A 21626-nucleotide genomic window follows, 5' to 3' on the forward strand; every position below is an offset into this window, starting at 1 on the left:
TAGTAATTTTTTATTTTATGTATTTACATTTAATTTTTATTTTTGTACATAGTTTGGCGTGCACAAACTACAGCATCCTCAGAATAGAAAAAAACTTTTGTTTGAATAATATTATTTTTGGCTGCGAAGGCTTAATATTATAAAATAAATGAATAAATAAATATTAAGTTTTATACAGTACTAAGGCCAAAGTTGAAAGGTCTTTAAAATTTATCAACACATAGACTTCATTGAGTTTCTGCACAATGCAACTGTGGGTACGTTAATTTCCTACCAGTTATCAAATACATTCTAGAATATCCGTTACTCGTAGTCTTAAACCATATTGCACATCACTACTCGTTAATGCTACGAATAGTTACCGAATTGAATTTTTTGTATTCGTGATAAACAGAAATTTTTAACAAGAGAATTTAGTGTTTTTCTGCATAAAATTAAACCATAAACTAAAAGGTTAATTTTATTTAATTTAAAAATACAATTTGAATATATAAAACAAGTGAGTAAATAATATAAAGCCTTAAAACTTAATATAAAACAAAAGAGAAATATCCCAATAATGCAACGACCATTAGAAAAAAAAAAAAAAAGAGACTGAGTAAAGAAAAATAAAAGATTTTATTGGGGTTACAAGCAACGAAGAGCAGCTTATTTTATTTTATAACCCGAGCAGGGTATTTTGCCCTGTATTGTATGTTGTGTCAATTTTCATTTGTGAAATTATTGTGGTTATATGCATTATTGTTAGTTTCCAATATTCAAAAGTTTATTTCATACAATCTTTAATACACATACATATATATGTATGTACATTTGTATACGGATAATTTTCTCGTTTTTTTTTTTAATAAAACTGGACTTTGAAACAAGCTCCCATCTCAATAATAATTGTCGTTTTTATTGCAAGTGCTTGTTTATATGTTTATTGTATTGTACGAATGCGCATTTTTTGTAGCGAAGTGCAGCTAACTGTTATGTTCGTGTCAATGGTATGCTAGTTCCCAGCCGAATTTTTCATATCACAAAATGTCCTTCAATGTTTTGGAAATTATTTAAAAGTTTTTCTTTTGAGACTTTAATAAGAAAATTTGTCGCACTTGAAACATAGTAATTTTTGCGAATGTTTATTTTGTTTGCTTAATTATGTTATTTAAGTGACTCATTTATATAGTACTGTCAAATTACATACATTTTATGTAAAATCAATTTGAGTAAGATAAAAATTTTAATCAAGTTGAAATTAATTTAAAAATTTTGGACCAAGGACTAATGTAATGGACCAAGGACTAATGTAATGGACCAAGGACTAATGTAAACACTTGTATTAGAATATTTTTAACGTTTTTGTGGACTTGCAAAGATGCAGATGTAAATTTTTCTTCGAAATATAGATTGTGTAAAAAATTGGTTATTTGTGAATATAAACACTACAAACAGTTAGACAAATATTCAATATCAAAATTTTCTAATTTTTGTACAAGCAAACCGCAAGCATTTGTACAAACACGGAACACCCTCATACACTACACAACAGGCTTGCACAAACGTACAATACTAGTATGTTTGTCAAGCCGCTTGTGTAGTCTATTTGGCCCTTAAGGCCCAAACATACTTTTTTCACTTGCTATTACAAACACCTATTTCTTCACGTTTTTGTGGACTTTCAAAGATAAAGATGTCAATTTTTCTTAAAAACGTAAATTTTTTGAAAACAATATTTATTAATTAAAATATGTACAAACTTGCAGGAAGCATTTGTAGAAACAAGCAAAAACGTAATATATTAGTATGTTTGTCAAGCCGCTTGTGTAGTCTATTTGGGCCCAAAGTAAATTAATAAAGTAGCATCACTTGAACAGCTGACTATTTTTTTAACTATAGTTCAGTGTACACTTAATTAAGTGTACACTGCTATAGTTTCTATAAAAAAATAAAATTAGTTGTCAAAGTTTGTTTTGAAAATTGTTAACATTGTTTACTTTGCCATTTTTTAATTGTGTTTTGATATTTGTTAAAATTTGTGAAAAGTTGAAAAAATGAATTAAAAGTGGTTTTAAAGTAGTTTAAAAGTGTTATAAATTTTATAATATTAATATAATTAAATTCTTAATATTTTCAACTTAAAAGTAATATTTTATATTTAGGTTTTGTTCACTTTGTTGTTTAAGGAAATTTTCTTAAATTTTATTTTGACACATTGCTGGATTATTCCAGAAACAAAATACATGTGTTTGTTGTAGATGTTGTTGTACAACAAGAGATGTCGCTACTTTATTAATTTACTTTGTTTGGGTCTTTAATAATTTAATTTTCAGAAAGGTACCTTTAATGGGTATAGACCAGGCGTCGGCAATCTTTTGAGTCGGAAGAGCCAAAATTTACAGTTACAAAGCATGGGTATTAAAAGAGCCACAAAATGTTTTTTTTATTGAAACATTACAAATACTTTATTAATTGATTTCAAAAACAATTTTGATTTAATTATCTAACAGACAATTCTGCAAGGAATCTTTTTTATAGATTTTTGACTACAAATACGTTTTGAATTCTGGAATATTAGAATTAGATTTGGACGACAGTGATATCATTTAAAAGGCATTTGCCATAATACAGTATAAAGTGTCAGTTATTAGGAATGTTAGTGTGAAGACTTGAAGTTTATATTATTTGTTATACTAATCGAGTATTCAATGTTTTATAGTTGAAATGTATTTCAAATATCTTTTTTCACTTTTTCAATAAACCTTAATACATTAGGTTATGGGCCCAGGAGCTCGTTGATTGAATTGTCGAATAAAAAATAAAATTTTAGAATTTTGAGAAAAATATTTTAAAGCATTAAAAAAAATGTCGTTATCTGGCTTACCGCAAATTGAACGGTTGAAAGGTCGTGATAACTGGGAGCAATGGAAATTTGCTGTGAAGGCTTATCTAGAAATGGAAGGCTTGTGGAAATCCGTATTAGGAACAGAAGAGGATGTTAAGAAAATCGTTATGGCACGATCAAAACTAATTTTACTGGTGGATCCTTTATTGTTTGTTCATATTCAAGACGCTTCAACAGCAAAAGAAATTTGGGACAATTTCATTAAAGCCTTTGATGATTCGGGACTTACACGCCGAGTAAGTTTGTTAAGGAAATTAATTACAACAAAGATGGAAGATTGCAGTTCAATGGAAGATTTTGTGAACGTGATAATGTCAACATCTAATAAGCTCCGCAGCGTTGGTATGAATGTTACTGATGAATGGATTGGTACATTAATGTTAGCAGGTCTACCAGATTATTATCAACCAATGATTATGGGAATAGAGAGTTCAGGTGTCCAAATATCAGGGGATTACGTGAAAACTAAGCTGCTGCAAGACATGAAATCTGATAACTCAAAATCTTCAGCCCTCTTTAGTAAGCCACATGTAGCAAAGCCACAAAATAAGAAAAATTTTAAGAAGACACAATGCTATGGTTGTCGTGAGTATGGCCACATTAAAACAAACTGCCCTAAATATAAAAATAATGATAAAAGTGTTGTAAAGAAAACTATGTTAGCTTTATCAGCTGGAAATAAATCGTCAAGAGATTGGTATTTTGATTCAGGTGCAACATCCCACATGTGTAATAATAAATTATTGTTCAATAAATTGAAAAATTGTTCTGAATTTAAAATTACAACTGCAAACAATTCTGTAATGAAGGGGAATTCAAAGGGTGATATCAATATGTCGATAAAAGTTGGTGAAAATACTAGTGATATAACATTACGCAATGTACTATATATTCCTGACATTCATTCAAACTTATTATCAATTTCAACAATAGTCAAGCATCAACATAAGGTAATTTTTGATTTTAAGGGATGTAAGGTCGTCGACTCAGATAATGAGATCATCGCAACAGGGTCGTTGGTAGATGATATGTATAAATTAAATAAAACAAATTTCAAAAATTATTCTGCAAAAGGTAATTCTTTTAACAAATGGTATTTAAGGCTTGGGCATCCTTGTAATGAAAATTTAAAAAGGGTTGCAAATATGGTTCATGGTATAGAAGATGTGTATATAAAGAATGAAAGTTGTACGGTATGTATGAAAGGAAAAATCAGTCGATTGCCATTTAAAGATCGTGGATCTAGGGCAACAAAAATTTTGAAAATAGTTCATTCCGACTTATGTGGTCCTATGGAAGAAAATTCATTCAGTGGTTCTATTTATTTATTGACCTTTATTGATGATTACAGTAGAAAAGTTTTTGTATACTTTCTAAAGTCAAAAGATCAAGTTGTTGGAATATTTGAAGAATTTAAAAAGCTTGTAGAAAATCAAACTGGTAGAAATATAAAAATTCTGCGTACTGATAACGGTACTGAGTTCTGTAATCGGCAAATAAATAAAATTATTACTTCCTCCGGTATCATACATCAAACAACTGCTCCATACACACCAGAGCAAAACGGTTTGGCTGAAAGAATGAATCGAGCAAAAGTTCTTTTATGCTAACTGTGATGTATTGCGAACATCGAACCATAATTGAACTTCGATACAAAAAAGTTTTATAAAAACGAAATCTCTTGACCAAATTCGAAAAGGATCGGAATATAATAAGATCTACTTCAGAAAATTGAAGTATTGAAAATTGAATATTGTTAACTGATATATATGTATTAAATTCAATAAGGATGGATTCAAAATTGACCCTACCACGCACATAGAGTCTACTTTCGAAAACGAAGTTACGACATACACCAGGCTAAAATACAAGTAAAGTTCTAAAAATCAGCACAAAAAATATTTACCAAATTTTGTAAGGGTCCATTATGTCATTAAAACGTGCAATATTTAAAAATATTAAATTTTTTGGCATCTTTTTATAGAAAGCGTACAAAAAAATAATTTTTTTTAAGAAAATATTAAAATTTTCAAATAGACCAAGCTTTTAGAATTTAACTGTATGCTAACTTTCCACATTATTAATTAATTACTATATTTTCAATTTCCAAAAAAATATGTTTTAATTCGAAAAAAAAACACTAAAATTTCGAAAAGTACGATAATTATTTACATCTTATCGCTGATATGATACCCCATTTGTTTATAGGGAACTTTTCAATTAATACTTTAAAGAATTAACTTGTACATGGACCAAAATCAATGGGAGTGATAGGTGTGTATGGCTTTAGAATGTTTGGATCATAGCAAGTTCCAAAAAGGACTGTAAATTTTCATTTGTTAAATTTTGACAATTTTCCACAATATAAAGTTTTATTTTTTAAATTTATCAACTGAATTTCTAGAGATACAATACAAATTCCAAATGGTTCAATGAGGATTTATTCTCAAATAAAATGTACGATTGTAAGGGTAAATAAATGCATGGAAATGAGCAAAAAGCTAATGGTGTTGCTTTCCTTCTTATGTACAGAACGATTAAGCAAAATTACAAAGTTTTGTATATTGCTTTCTTAGTTTTCATACATTGCTCGTTAATTGAATCGGAATGATTTTAAAATATATAATTTTTTTTAATAAATAAAATGTGTGTATGAAACTAAAGAGCCACAACTCCACATCCAAAGAGTCACGTTTGGCTCGCGGACCATAGTTTGCCGACCCCTGGTATAGACCAATTATCATAAATTTTGGTACAGAGACTTTGTTTCTTACAAAACTTGTTTTTGTTGAATTTAATCGTAGTACTCGTATTTTTAAGCCAGTAATGAATGTTAAACTCATTTTCTAAAATGGAGCTTACATGGGGAATTGGGTCAGTTATTGACCGATTTTTATCAAATTTGTAAGGAAGATTTAATTTCCTATAAAACTTGTTTTTATCGAATTTTATCGCTGTATTCGTATTTCCATATGGATCGATCATCAAAAAATTTAGGGCAGGATTTTAGGGCCTTGGCGATTTTCAATGCCAAACAAACCCTATAGGGAATATTTGTATAAAGTTTCAATACTAGCTCTTTCTGTTCGAAACCTATCGTGTTTTTTTTTTTTTTAATAAGATCTTTTGGAATAAGATCTATATGTATTAAATAAAAAAAAAACGTATATCCGGGAAACTGTTATGATAGAATTTTCAAAAATCGTAGTCTGATTTTTAGTTATACATATTGATTTTTGGATAGCATAGCACACAGGGTACAAATATTGTTTTATAAAAAAAGATGACAATTGTGCGAGGGTATAAGGGTGTTTCGTGTTTGCACAAATGCTTGCGGTTTTTTTGATCAAAAAACAATTTTGATTTTTATACAGACATATTAAATTTTTATCAATCCGTTTGTATTGTTTATATTTATGAATAAATTTGTATCTTTGCAAGTCCACAAAAACGTTAAAAAAATTGGTGATTGTACGAGCAATGTTTGTGTAGTGTGTTGGAATGAAAAAAGTATGTTTGTCAAGCCGCTTGTTTAGTCCATTTGGCCCTTAAAGAGCCAAATGGACTAACTGTGTAACTTTAATTTTTGCGGATGGCACAGCTATTCTTAGCTCTGATGTATATGGAGCGAACATCATAACCAATTTAGAATTGGCTTTAGAAGGTTTAAAATCTTCCTTCAGTAAGTGGAATATCATGATAAACCCCGAAAAAACAAAAGCAATATATTTTACCAGGAAAATAAAGCCATGTTGCCTTCCACAAAACCCTCTTTGATTCATGGATCATGATATAAGATGGGAAGACAATGCCAAATACTTGGGAATAATACTTGATTCAAAACTCAACTATAATAATTATATACCATATTTATTAGATAAAATTAACAAATTAATATGTATAATGTACCCACTTATTAACAGAAAAAGTTTTCTTAGTATTGAAAACAAAAAATTAATCCTCAAATCAATATTTCACCCTTTAATGTACTACTGTGCTCCAGTCTGGGCTACTTCTGCAAAATGTCGTCTTAAAAAACTTCAAATATTTCAAAACAAGCTGCTTAAGATGTTATATAATCTTCCTTGGCATTATTCTACACAACGACTCCACACACTCTCTTAATATAAATGAACTCCATTAATAAACCTATACTCAATATTACTCTAGTATAATTTTTTACCCTTTTATACATTTTTTCCTTCCTTTCTGTATATTAAAAATCTTACTAAAAGCTCACAAAATTCAAATGTAACTACTAACTTAGTAGAACTAAGTAGAAAAGAAACAATGTTTCTAAAGTCTTTAATATATAAGTCAATTGTAAAAAAATATTAACATATTAAACGAAATAAACTAAATTTAATTAAAATTGAAATAAAAATTATTGTTCTACTACTAATAAAATTCTTGGTATTAAAATTTGCGGGTTCCTAATAGAATGTGTAAAAGAGAATTTAGAACATAGTAATGTAGGTGATCTAAACTTAATAACTCTGTAAAAAAATAATAAGTTACGATAGCGTATAAAATTTAGATATACATACAACATTTAAGATGGAGCTTTTAAAATATTAATCCACTATATACATTCACTACTTTTTTTAAGATAGCAATAAATTTTTAAAACTTTAGCTACCATAGGGGAGCGTTTTGTATCCAAGGAAAACCATTGAAATTTCTCATTTATTATTTCCAAAGTCCATATACGAAATAGGAAGAAAACTATGTTTAGTTTTTATCCTCCAAACTGAAACCAAAATAAAATGCACTACCGTGTGGTACAGGAAAAATACTTAATTTAGATGTTTACATATAGAGATGATTATCATTTGAATAAATAAATAAAAATAAATAAAATAAAGCATTTAAAATATGAGATACAAAATTCAAGAATTACATGGTTCTACAGTGGTATACGGTGATGCCCCCATACTTATAGTAGATAGGATGGTACTTAGTGTTAGCTTTATTGAATAAGAATCAATATTATACAATTATAAATAAAATTCACATAGTACTCCTTAAAAATATGGGGTTTCCGTAATGTAGTTTATCAACACAAAATTACAAAAAAAAAACATAATTTTATTTATTTATTTATTTATTTATTTATTTATTTAACAATATTCAAAAACTAGCTTATAGGCCATAAGCGATTACAAATTTCTACTTTACACTAATTCTTCCAACACAAAATACATAATTATAAAAAAATTAAAACTAAATTATTTAAAAAGATAATATACTATATAAAATAACGATAGGACGATTGAAAGAAGCAAAACAGGTTAAAATAAAGAAAAGAATATGTAGAAGTTATAAACAATTCCAAAAATGAACTCACAGAACCAATCAATATGTCATACAGCAACTATATGGCAAATAACACTTCAGACTGTAAAGGACATAGGTAATACATATCAGACAGAAACATGAAGCTATAAAACATCTATCAGTTGATCATTTCTGAAAAAATATAAGATAATTGGAAGAAAGTTTTAAACCATCCCAAAAAGTATCAACACATGAAAAAGGATTTAAATACCAAAATTACCAGTCAATTACAATAATAAAAATTTCAAGACTAATTTTAAAAGAACAAAATGAAAAGACAATTCTATAAGAGCAAAAAATAGCCCGAAAACCCCTCATAAACACAACTCTATGCACACAATAACAATCACAATTCATCTTAAACTAAAACATACTTCCACCATATATAGTTTTATTACTCACTAAACGTTTTTTTAGGTCTAAATCCATTAATTTTCTAGTATATCATGTATCCAATTCAAAATTTAATTTTATTTTCGAAATAAAATCAAAGAAATGTTAGATTTAATGTTATGTCAAATATGTTATGTTAAAAATGTCCAAATTTAGACGTACCACTACTAAAAATTCTAAAAATTGTTATTTTAATATATAGGAGTAATAAAAATTTTAAATTTTACAAATAATACAGCAATATTAAAAAAATTAACAAAAAACTTAAAACAAGCACAATACTTTATTGACTAAGGGCGAGTTTTTTCTGATAAAGATAATCTTCATTCTTTGGTTAAAGCTGGTTTAATTTATGTTTCGTGTTTTTCAGTTATCAGTAAAGTTATTTATTATCTTAATTGGCCAATTAACTCAAGTTATAAGTTAGAAAACACAATTAATAAAAACAATAAAACAATGATTTCGGAAGAACAAAAACATAATATTTGAGGTAAATAGCAATTTTCTGATTTGTTTTGTTTTATTAATTATTGTTTTAAATGTTTATTTAACATTTTTCCAAAATTTTCCATTTTACAAAAGTATTGCATTGAAAACTTGGCAATACTAACAAAGTTAACTGAGCTTAAATCTAAAACTGAAAAACACAATCATCGGTTAAAATCCGCCCAAATTTGTTCCGAGTTTAATCTAACAGCAAGTTAAGCCTAGTTTAACTGATGAGTAAGAAACCCGCCGTAAAAGATTAACTATGCGTTCAGATTTTATAAAAAATCTCGTTAATTAATATCAGGATTTTTCTTTTTATGTTAGGAAATTAAAATATATGATATTCTTTAAAAATTTAAATAAACAAATTGCTTAATTGTTCAGAAAAAGTTTTTTCTTAAAATTTGGAAAATTTTACATAGACAAATAAATTACTTAGTTGATTCACTGTATGAAGTTATCTTCAAGTTTGTATGAAGGAAAATAATAGTAATAGAATTGTTCTTTGGGCTGTAAAACTATGTCATACAAAGAATTATGCCAATAGGAAAATGTTAACAGGTGCTGCAACGGCTCTGAACTTTCCAAGTGCATTTACAAGGTCAAAACAAGGTCGATTTTTCAGGTTTTGCTCAAATTTTGTAATACATTTTGTGTACAGAATAAGAATTTCGGAAAGATATAAAACAAAAAATTGCTTGAAAAATTGTAAAGTTATTGCAAATTCCCCAGGACAATTACGTGTCTCACAGCATAAAAATTGTTAACAATTTTACACCAAAATTCGAAAAAAAACTATGAATTTTAATAATTCTGTATGTAATTAGAAAAATAACAAATAAAACAAAAAATCGTATTTTTGGAGTGTACATATTTGTACATATTTTTTGTAGTTTTTCTCTTATGCATTAATTGAATGATATTGATTTAAGTTACCTATGTTAACATATAGATTTATCTAGTCTACTACATAAGTCTCTATGGACTCGGTTGGTATTTCGTAAAAAATAAGTAAAATTGAAAAAATTAAAAATCTACATTTACAATACTTGTTACATTTTTTGGGTGTTTTGAAATTAACATTTTACTTTAAAATCGCATGTTTGTATGTATTTTTTGGTTTAAGGGTAATTTATACTTTATAAGTTTTGACAGTGTGGAAGGCGGAATAAGTGTTGTATGTACATTAGGGCTATCATTTATTACTTTTTATTTTCATCTAAATGAATCAAATAATTATCGTTTCTTCAAAAAAGTATTTGAAATTCCAGTTTAACTTAGATATTTTCAGTTAAAAAAAATAATAAAAATTATTTATATTTTTTGCAGAAATGGATTTTATATGTCCCGAGAAATATTTTATGGATTAAAAAATAGTTTTAGAGTTATTCCTACAAAAAACTGCTTCACGGGACGCCCTACATACATATGTATATACTGTATATTAATATTTCCCCTCAATCCACGCGCTAAAGCAATACTAAAAATATTGTTTTAGCGGTTGGCGCCAAGAATCAAACTATAATTTTAACCCTTTAATGTATTACACCGTCCGACACTCAAAATTAAACACGAACAATATTGTATAAGGCAGAAATTAGAGATATATTAAGAAGAACTTTATTTAGTGATACTTTTCCTTCTAAAAGGACTTCAAAGTTTCGAAAATTAAAAAAATATATATGTATATATAAATACCCTACTATGGCAAACAATTCGATTGAATGGATCGAAATATGTCAAAAATGCGTAGAAACCATTTTAAAATTATTAAAAAGGAAATTTAGTTCTTTTTTTTTTATTTGTAAAAAAATAAATAAAGAATATTAAGAAAAATTCTCTTAAATTCTCCGCTCTTACGGGTTAATTATTTTTTTCCTCGTAAATATTTCTGAATGAAGTAAACATCCACTACGACCATTGCGACTATTTTAGCATTTAATAGAGTTGTTTCCTTTTGTTTATATTTGTACGTGACATATCGAGAATTCTTCGCATGTAAATGAGTTAAAGTTTTATATTCCGCTAATACATGTTTATAAAAATATACATCGTTTGTCTTACATAAAGGGTTTTTATTTAACATTTCGATTTTAAATATCCACTGCAATATGTTGTTAAAATGTGTTTATGAAATATCTCATAGGAATACGAATCAATATCCTGTTTTTAAATACCCAGAAAAAAATAATGGAAGTCATACATTACATACACAGAAAAAAGTTTTTGGTTTGAAATTTTTTTATTTGAAAACACAAATTTAATTTTTATGTTAGAATCATAATTAATAAATTATTTTTGACAAAACCCTAGTACATACTTTTGAAATAAAATCAGCTGCCTTGACGATTTCACCTTACTTAAGGCATTCAGTTTAAAGTGGAACAAAAACAAATTGTCAAAATGATTTTGTTTTTATATTGTAATTATTGCGTGTGAAAACCATCATTTTTAAAATATTTTTTATATAATTTACATATATTTAATTATTATTTTAATGAGCAACGTTTGGGCATTTCTTGTAAACGATTTTGCATCTTAAAATTCGGTAGTTTTTTTTTTTGTCAGCGGTGGGTAAAAATACATGTGCTATCATTATTACATCCCACTAAACAATTTTGCCGAATTCGTACAACCTGCATCTCGTATGGGAAGTTTCTCAGAAATCTTAACTGTTTATTTGAGGAAATTCTGAAGGAATTATCGACAAATCTGTTTGAAATCGGACGAATTCAGATACCATGTCTGACATTTTTTCGACAATTCGTACAATACTCTGATCAATTACAAGAACGTCCGATTCATGTCGGGCTACGTCTAGTAAAATAGCTGACATTTTTCCAAAGTTTGTATAAAATTTTTATGAAGCCTAAGAAAATGGTTTGACTATTCGTCATCGTCATACTGATGTTAATCATTTAATGCATCAAAAAATGTGTAGAAAAATCTAACATAAAACTTGCACTTATCGTGTTAAATGTCTAAGGGAAATTTAGACATTCGTTAAAATTTTGATAAAAAATAAAAATTTCTGATATAAGTCATGTCTGAAAAAATTGCTTACTGGGTTATTTCTAAAAATATATTTGTTTGGTTGTCGAGGTTGTTTGTTCTGAAGTTTGTAGATTGTAGGTACGTATGTTAATTTTTCTCTTTTTAGTTTCTCTGTCTTGGTTTGATCATGTGTAATGTTACGTGATATTGTCTATCATCGCCACTTACATTGTTTGTGCTATAAAGGAATATCGCTCTCTTCTTGTGTACACAATTTACATTTAAATTCCAAAAATCGAATTAGGATTAAATATAATTAAGATTTGATGTAAATTAAACAAAACGAATAAATTAAACAAAACGAATAAAATGCTCAAAGTCGCATTTTATTTGTTTTTGAGATATTCTCTAACTGCTTACAATTGGAAATGGTGTAGATGTTGTAGCTGTGATTTTAAATAATTTTCAATTCTTGTGGTTCACTATTATTGAATTTATTTTAACAAAACGTATGCAAGTCAATTAGTTTCAAAAAAATAGATAGAGGTCGACATTTAATGTAACTTCAAATAACAAATTAAGCCTAATAAATGGGTATTTGGTATTTTGGAAATTATGCGATTTGGTATCATAACTATGTAATTAAATTCGAATTTGTATTTTAACGTAAAAGACAGCTTTTGGTTGAAAAAATATTCTCAAATAAAATTGTGGTAAAAGATTAAAAATATTTTTTAATTATTAAATTCATTTTCTTCATACTTGCAGTGGAGAAAAATAAAAATTTTCCCGTTTTGTGATATGACAACTTTTTATATGGTTTTTGTATCAGTGATTACAACGCTGTAATTATTTTTTCACTTCCTTCATCTGCATATCTGAGGCAGAAACCATTTATTTTGAAAGACATTTTTACAGACAGCAGAGCTGCAGAACAGATTGTTTTATTTACAATTATTTCAAGTTTTGAATTTTTTTGAAAAAATACATTTTTTCTTTTGCTCTTATGCATTTTTGTGCACCTAAATTCTGTCAAATTTAGTTCATATATCTTAAGTTCTCCAGTAGGATTTGAAATACATTGAACTTCGGAGTTGAAATTTAACAAAAAAACGTTCACAAATGGTATCACAATTTCAAAAATTTCGAATGAAGCATACATGTAACATTTAAATATATTAAAATGTAAATAATTTATCTACAACTAATAAAAAAATATTCGAAGTTTATATAATATGTATGTATAATATGTTTTTCACCTTTTTCGGTAATTTTTAAGAATACCATTCTACATTGTTATTGTGTTATTCCAATACCCGCCAAAAAAAGAACTTCTAAAGAAGCGAAAAATAAGTAAAATTTTCTCCATGGATGTACTGAAAAAGACCTGAAGAAGTGATGATTTTAACACAGACTTGTCATAAGACAAATTCACTACTTCTGAAGTCATTCTCAGGAAGTAATTTTTATGTTATTTTTTGGAAATAATTCGGAAGTGAAATTGTAGTATTATAGAAAACAACTTATTTGACTTAAATAATATTAATATAATTAAATAATTAAAAAAAATAAAATGGCTTTAATTCAAAAAAAACTTCAGCACAAGAAATATATCTTTAATTTTAAACAAAATTGGATTCTTTTCGCTTCTTTAGAAGTCAATAAACACCACTTCCACCAAAGGTAAACGAATTCACTTTGAAGTGGTGATACATGTTATTCTTTCGGACGTACTTCGTATTATTTTTGCAGTGTAGTATAAAAGAAAAAATATAAATCATACTACTTTTATTTTCATTACTAAAAACCATATGGAATTTCATTTGATTTTTCATACGTAAAGTCGCAGGTAAAGTTTAGCAGTCCTAACTGACCTTTATAAAAAGTACATATTCACTACTTCATGAACAGATGAGAATTAAATTAATTATTGTGATATCGCTCAAAAAACTCAATATTAGCTGAAAATATCATTCCTAGCAGGATGTCATTGTTGAATACAATTCCTATGTCGTTTATTATGAAATATTTAGCATACACAATGATTTCTATTAGTTTGTTTACAATAGAGATTTACAAAACATATTCACTACAACATATTGTAGGGAGTGTGCCATGATTTGTTGCATTTATAATTCGAAGGGACCAGACAGACGCATTACTCAGTCATTCATTCAGTCAGTTCGTTAGTCACACTTTAATATGTAAAATTTCTCTTTTTGCTACTTGAATTTAATCATTCTGTATGTTCATCACTCACTGCCTTGCTCAGACAGTCAATCAATCTAACAAACAACAACAGCAGCGACGACACAACAACAAATAAGAATGTTCCTTAGATTTTAGTTGTTATTGTTTGATTATGTTTATATTTGAAAAATGTTCACCGTCTCAGTCGTTATTTACACCGTTAATAGCTTACATCGTCGTTTTTGAAGAAGCGCGCGCGAGTTTTACTGCAAAAAAATTAAAAATAACAGAAAGAGAGTCTACTAAATGTCATTAGATACAGTGCTTGACAAAAATACACATATTTATAATAAAAATATTAAATAAATATCATTTACAAATAAATAAAAAGCTGGAAATAATAATTATAAATATATATACAAAGGAAAAGATAATCAAGAAATATGCAAGATGAAAATACATATTTGAATTTGTTTTCTATATTATTCGTTATTAATTTATAGCATATGTACATAAACATATGCAAAATGTAATACAATTTTTAAAGTGTTTTGTAATTATCATCTTACAAGTTATCATCTACAAAGTTACTGGCGACACAAAAAAAAAAAAAAAACATGTTGTAATCTTTTAATGTATGAGATTAAAAAATGCATACATAAACATGGATATGTACTTTGAGGAGGGTCGCTCCATTGTGTAAAATATAAAGAAAAAAAAACGAACTTTTGTAAAGTGAAAAAGTATTTTTGTTTTATTTTTTTTTAAAAATGAGTGAAAATTAACTATAGAAATTATACCATTGGATTATGCTGAATCTTATTTTGCCAACATGTGTGCGTTTTGTATTTGTATTTAAATGTTTGTCACAAACCACAGTATTAAGGAAAACATTCGGGGTTGTCATAGAACGACAAAATATTAAATTGACTAAGAAAATCAAATTTGATTGTTCTTTTGCTCTTTAAACACATAACAATTTATTTCGTTTTCAAATCGAATTCCGTCAATGAAAACCATGATTTTTATTTGATTTTTGTTGTAGTTTAAAAAGCTTTCCCAAGCAGAGTTTTTAAGCTTATTATTTTTTAATTAAATTTGTAATATCATACTGAAGGTAGTGGGTTGAGATTAAATTGGTGTAATTATTTTGTTAAAATTGCAACACTTTCATATAAATATCTGTGACCAAATCAATGACTTTAAGCGACATTTTTAGTAAATTATGATAGATTAACAACATTTTTGAAGAGTGATTTTACAAATCATAAATGCGGTATTAAATTGTTTGGATTATTGTGATCCGTTATAAAGTTATGATGTAATAGTGGTGTAGGGTATAAATACAAAAAAATAACTAACTATTTACAATTCGCTTAAAAAGACTAATATTGCGATGAAAATTAGCATAAATACATTTCATGTAAACAGGAATACTTTTAATAAATTTTATGAAGATCGATCTATAGTATGTAGCAATAAATTGCTAAAGATATTACCCAATTTTCATAAATTAAGCAAGAAAGTCATTGATGATTTATTGTAGGAATTTTGCATGGAAAATGTGCGTAAAAACCCTATAATAAGCGATTAATATCTTTATGATAAAATTTTTCTTCGAGAAACTTCCTCTAATTGCCAAAGTTAGAGTAAAGGTACTATTCAACTTAAATGCTTTATTAAGAATAGTATTTTTTAGTATTTAATAAGGAACCAGAACATATGTACATATATACTTTTGTGAATCTATAACCAATATTTCAAAGTTTATCAAACGAAATGACAAAACCAAACCCCCATCTTTTTTGATGGCAGATATAAAAATTACGAGATATGTACAAAGATGCGATGCTGATTGTAAATTATTAATTAGATAAATATTATTGTTGTATATAAAAAGTTTTAAAATATACATAATTATATTTAATTTTTTCGTTGCTACTTCACGATATGATATGTACATACAAAGTTTTTCATGGGTCTTTAATTTGTTGAGAAAATTGTAGTATAAATATAAACATTCAAACGGAAGTGTTTTTTTTAAATTCTACGCTTCGATGTGTTCGGTTTTACCCTTGTTGTTGTTTAAGTTTTATTATTTTATCATTAAACAATCTTTGTCTTTTGGTGTTTTATGATTGATTAATTTAATAATACGCGCACGCTTACTTGCATTTTAATTAGTTTTGATAAAAATACGTTTTTAGAATTTTTCAATTGATTATTGTATTTTCTGTTAATACTGTTCTTCTATCAATTTTAATTTTCCATTTATTAAAGAAAATTTGTCACAAAAAAGTAGTTAAAACTTTTTGAGTCGAAAATGAAACCTTTTTAAATTTAATTTCTTTTTTGTTATACCCTACACCACTATAGTGGGGAGGGTGTTATACGTTTGTGCTGATGTTTGTAACATACAAAAATATTGGTCCAATACCCACCTTAAAGTATACCGATCGATTCAGAATCATCGATCGGTGCAAGGTACAGGCCGCAATTTTCAAGATAATTTAATGAATTTTGGACCAAGCATGTTTTTTGGAACAGGGACGAAGCCTATTGAAAATGGTTGAAATTGGTCCATTATTTCACCTAGCCCCATACAACCGTACCTCCCGATTTGAACTTTTTATACCATAATTATGTCAAATATTCTATTAACTCTCTAAAAATTGGTACAAATAAGTTTTATATAAGTATAAATGACACTGCGTAAGGATCGGCCCTTATTTGACCCTAGCCCCCATACAAACCCCCCTTCAAAAAATGTCTTAAACGTCTAAAATTGACTTGTAACCATTTGTATCGCAATGAAACTCAACAAAACTAACCGTTATTTAAAAATATATCCTTTTCCCAAATTTACCGAGGATCGGCCCATATTTGACCTATATAAAGCCTCATTTAGAAATTTTGGTTTTTTATCAATAAATTGCTTAAATATTTTGGAATAATATTCAACAAAAAGTTTATTTATAAAAAGGAAAAAATTTTAAAAATATATTCACGGTGTAGGGTATTATATGGTCGGTCATGCCCGACTATACTTTCCTACTTGTTTTTTCTCTCAGCTTTTATTTGATACCAAAAGTTTGTAGTCCTTTAAACTTTGAAATCATTTTATAAGGACATAAAAATCGGAGTACGCAATTCTATACACACATGCTTATCAACTTTTCCATGTGTGAATGCTTTTTTCAGAATTGTTACAGTATATGAAGAAAATTGTTAAAAGCAATAATAAATCTAGTTTCCTTTTATTCGAATAACCGATTAATTTTAAATTATTCGATTATTAACCGGCTAACGTAATACCTCAAAATAATTATTTGTAGAATAAACCGAATAAGGCAAAACCCCGAATAATTGAATACCCTAATAAATATACTCATTATTATATGGTCGGCCATTCCCGACTGTACTTTCCTACTTGTTACGGATTGTAAATGCAATCAATATGCATCAACATTACCTATATATACACACAATTATGTATATTCCTGGAAATGTTAATTTTTTAATAATAAATTTATTTTTCATTGCTTAAATAAACTTAAATTTTCATTATTTATTTTTTTCAATTTAAATATTTTGACAAATTTATTATGAGTTTCTATTTTATGTTTTATTTTAAATTTTATTGAAATGTTTGTTCCAGGATGCACTAAGTAAGGTGAAATCGTTAAGGCAGTTGATTTTTATTTGTTTATTTAAAAAGTGCTTGGGTTGTGTCAAAATAAATTAATTTATTTTTAATCTAAAAAAATTATATTTGTGTTTTCAAAGCAAAAAAAAAAATAATTTTAAATTATGAATTAAAATGTTCATAAAATGTTTTCAAATAAGAAAACGCTCCGAAACGCTACGACTTTACTTATTACATCATGGTTTGTTCATTTCCTCCATAATTTTTGAGTTACTTTGAAGCTAGGGATTTAACATATTGTGAAGTTATAAATATATTTATGTATATATAACTAAAAATATCCAAGGAAAATGTATACAAAATACTCCACAAATACAAATAATTGCAATTTAAAATGGGAAATTCGCTAGGAAAAATATACATATAGAGTATGAATAAATCTGATCAAATATATCGCTGTAAATTCAGATCATATAAATTTGATACCGATAAAAATACTTTATTGACAACCTTGTACATATGTAAAGCAAAATAGCGGATACAATTTGACAATAAAAAGATAACAGTAAGGTTTATCAAATTATTACGGTGACAAACAATATTTAGGTATCGTTCACGGTTTACTCGTTAAAATCTTTCATCAAAGTGTAAAACATAAAACTAACTGAACAAATGGATAATTATAAAAATTTTAATTTTATACTTATATGGATTTTTTACAGACTATTCGACTTCCAACAGTTATCCCGGCTTTCGGGTAAATTCCACGTTAAACAGAATGGATACCGATGATGTTGAATCAACTTCAAGCAGTGCAATGTCTAAAATAGGAGCTCTATTTACTTTCACTTCTCCAGCAGTTAAAAAATTACTCGGTTGGAAACAGGGAGATGAAGAGGAGAAATGGGCAGAAAAAGCAGTCGACAGTTTGGTCAAAAAATTAAAAAAAAGACAGGGTGCTATTGAAGAATTAGAGAGGGCGTTATCATGTCCAGGGCAGCCATCAAAATGCGTGACTATACCAAGATCATTAGACGGAAGATTACAGGTTAGAACTTTGTATTAAACATATTACTTTATATATACTATACACTATATATTTATTAGGTTTCACATCGCAAAGGTCTGCCACATGTCATTTATTGTCGCGTATGGCGCTGGCCCGATCTGCAGTCACATCATGAACTTAAACCATTAGAGATATGTCAATATCCCTTTAGTGCTAAACAGAAGGAAGTATGCATTAATCCCTATCATTATAAAAGGGTTGAAAGTCCCGTTTTACCCCCCGTATTAGTACCGCGTCACTCGGAATTTGCACCGGGTCATTCAATGCTACAGTTCAATAATATCGGCGAGTCGACAATGCCACACAATGTCAGCTATTCAACCGCCGGGTTTAACAATCATCTCAGTCCCAACAGCCCGCCTATGACATCGGTTGGCAGTCCTAGTTCTGTTAATTCCAATCCAAATTCACCATACAGTAGCATGGCTGAGACACCTCCCCCAGCCTACAGTCCCTCTGAGGATGGTAATTCAAATAATCCGAATGATGGTTCGCAAATGCTAGACGCTCCTATGGGCGATGTGGCCCAGGTTAGTTACCAAGAACCAGCATTTTGGGCTTCGATTGCGTACTATGAATTGAACTGTCGTGTGGGTGAAGTATTTCATTGCAATAATAGTTCAGTGATCGTTGACGGTTTTACAAATCCTTCAAACAATTCGGATCGTTGCTGTTTGGGTCAGTTGAGTAACGTTAATCGCAACAGTACAATCGAAAACACCAGACGTCATATAGGTTAGTAAAATTAAAATATTAGTTTTTTTATTGGACTTTAAGAAAAGAAAAACAATAAATTTCTTAGTAGAAAATAAAAATTCCTGTTATTTATTCTTTAATTTTTCTCTATTCATTACAGGAAAAGGTGTTCATCTCTATTATGTTACCGGCGAAGTTTATGCTGAATGTCTCTCCGATTCAGCCATATTTGTGCAATCACGCAATTGTAATTATCATCACGGCTTCCACCCTAGCACTGTGTGCAAAATACCACCAGGTTGTTCATTAAAAATCTTTAATAATCAAGAATTTGCTCAACTACTATCACAATCCGTCAATAATGGCTTCGAGGCCGTTTATGAACTTACAAAAATGTGTACAATACGCATGTCATTTGTGAAGGGCTGGGGAGCGGAATACCATCGACAGGATGTGACTTCAACGCCTTGCTGGATTGAAATCCATTTACATGGACCATTGCAATGGTTAGATAAAGTTCTTATACAAATGGGTTCACCACACAATGCAATAAGTTCGGTGTCGTAAAACTATTGAATACGCTAATACAGGATGAGAAAAACAACAACATAAAAGTTGTAAGCATATTAAGGAGACGATAAACAGATGTTTTATTTTCATTTAATTTTAAGAAAGATATATAGAGTTAAGGTAAAACAATTGAATTAATTTTAAAATGAAACAATTGAATTAATTTTTAATTTAAAATAGACGATGATTTGGGAAGATGCGATGATAATAAGGAAAAAGATTGAAAAGCAGTTTAAAAGACCATCATTTCTATTTTTATTGTCCTTTTTTTATATTTTGTTTGAAAAGCAACAAAAAGTAATGCCTACTAGTAAAAATTTCATAAATATTTGTGAAATTTACAATCGTTTTGTAGTGCTTTTGACGTACAAAGATACGACATCGAATGTAAATTGAACAATTAATTTATTTTTCATACAAATTATTGTATGTTTTAATTAAAAAAATAATAATAATAAAAAAGTATCATTATTAAAAATTACTTAACGTCTGCGGTGGTATTACTTTTTTAAAATTTTTTAACCAGCCTTATTTGTGATTTTTTCATTATTATTTTATGTATTGTCCTTAATTCTACTTTATATTTTGTATTATTTTTTATATTAACTTTTGAATATATTTTTAATGTTTTATGTGTTAAATATATTCATTTATTTTTTCTTAAATAAAATTATAAATTTGATTTTAAGAAAATAAAACAAGCAATTTAAAAATGTTAGTTAAAGCAGATATTGGTTGCTTTGCAAATATAAATGTGTATGCATGCAAGTCTAATTATTTATGAAAAAATAGTAGATTTTATTTTATTTAAGCATTTCTTTGTGCCTTTTTTATAAATATTTGTTTATAATTATCAATATGCATACATAGTACGGAATTTGTAACAAAATATTTTGACCTGAAAAATATAAAAAAAATCTAAAAAATCACACACACACACCTTTATTTAGTAATACTAAATCATTCACAAACGTTTTGTAGGTTTCGGTGTCGTAATAATTTAATCTAATTACTCTGCATCCTATGTTTGCCATTAGAAAAAAATATAAGAATATTTCAGTTTTGATATGCATACTTCAAAGATTAATAAATTCATCAAATTCTAATCAATACAACGTGCAACAATTATGATCTTCCTTTAGTTGTTAAATTGTAGTTTATTATTTGAATATTTGTTGGTTCGGTTTGTTTTAATGAAAATTAATCAATTACATATATTTTAATTTTACAATTAAAAGAAATAACGTAAGTAATTTTATGTTTTAATTATAAATAAAATACATCTTTGGACATGATTTTAAATATTGATTTTTCACAATATTTTACATTATTAATATAAATAAAAACAATTCTAT

At 27.6% G+C, this 21626-nt stretch overlaps 1 protein-coding gene across 4 annotated transcripts; it reads left to right on the plus strand.

Annotated features, from left to right (window-relative positions):
- Nucleotides 1-342: 342 nt before the first annotated feature.
- LOC111684009 (protein mothers against dpp) lies at nucleotides 343-20752 on the plus strand. Of its 4 annotated transcripts, none has more exons than XM_023446130.2 (4): nucleotides 343-499; nucleotides 18659-18984; nucleotides 19044-19740; nucleotides 19862-20752. In XM_023446130.2, the coding sequence occupies exons 2-4, from the start codon at nucleotides 18715-18717 to the stop codon at nucleotides 20266-20268; spliced, it is 1374 nt and encodes a 457-aa protein (XP_023301898.1). In that variant the 5' UTR covers nucleotides 343-499; nucleotides 18659-18714; the 3' UTR covers nucleotides 20269-20752. The 4 variants fall into 4 exon arrangements, 3 of the variants coding, with proteins under 3 accessions (XP_023301898.1, XP_023301905.1, XP_046802399.1); XM_023446137.2 differs by having other exon boundaries at nucleotides 344-453; XM_046946443.1 differs by lacking the exon at nucleotides 343-499 and adding an exon at nucleotides 14496-15126.
- Nucleotides 20753-21626: the final 874 nt, after the last annotated feature.

The sequence above is a fragment of the Lucilia cuprina genome, chromosome 2 (genome assembly GCF_022045245.1).
Source record: "Lucilia cuprina isolate Lc7/37 chromosome 2, ASM2204524v1, whole genome shotgun sequence".
In the NCBI taxonomy this organism is placed as follows: domain Eukaryota; kingdom Metazoa; phylum Arthropoda; class Insecta; order Diptera; family Calliphoridae; genus Lucilia; species Lucilia cuprina.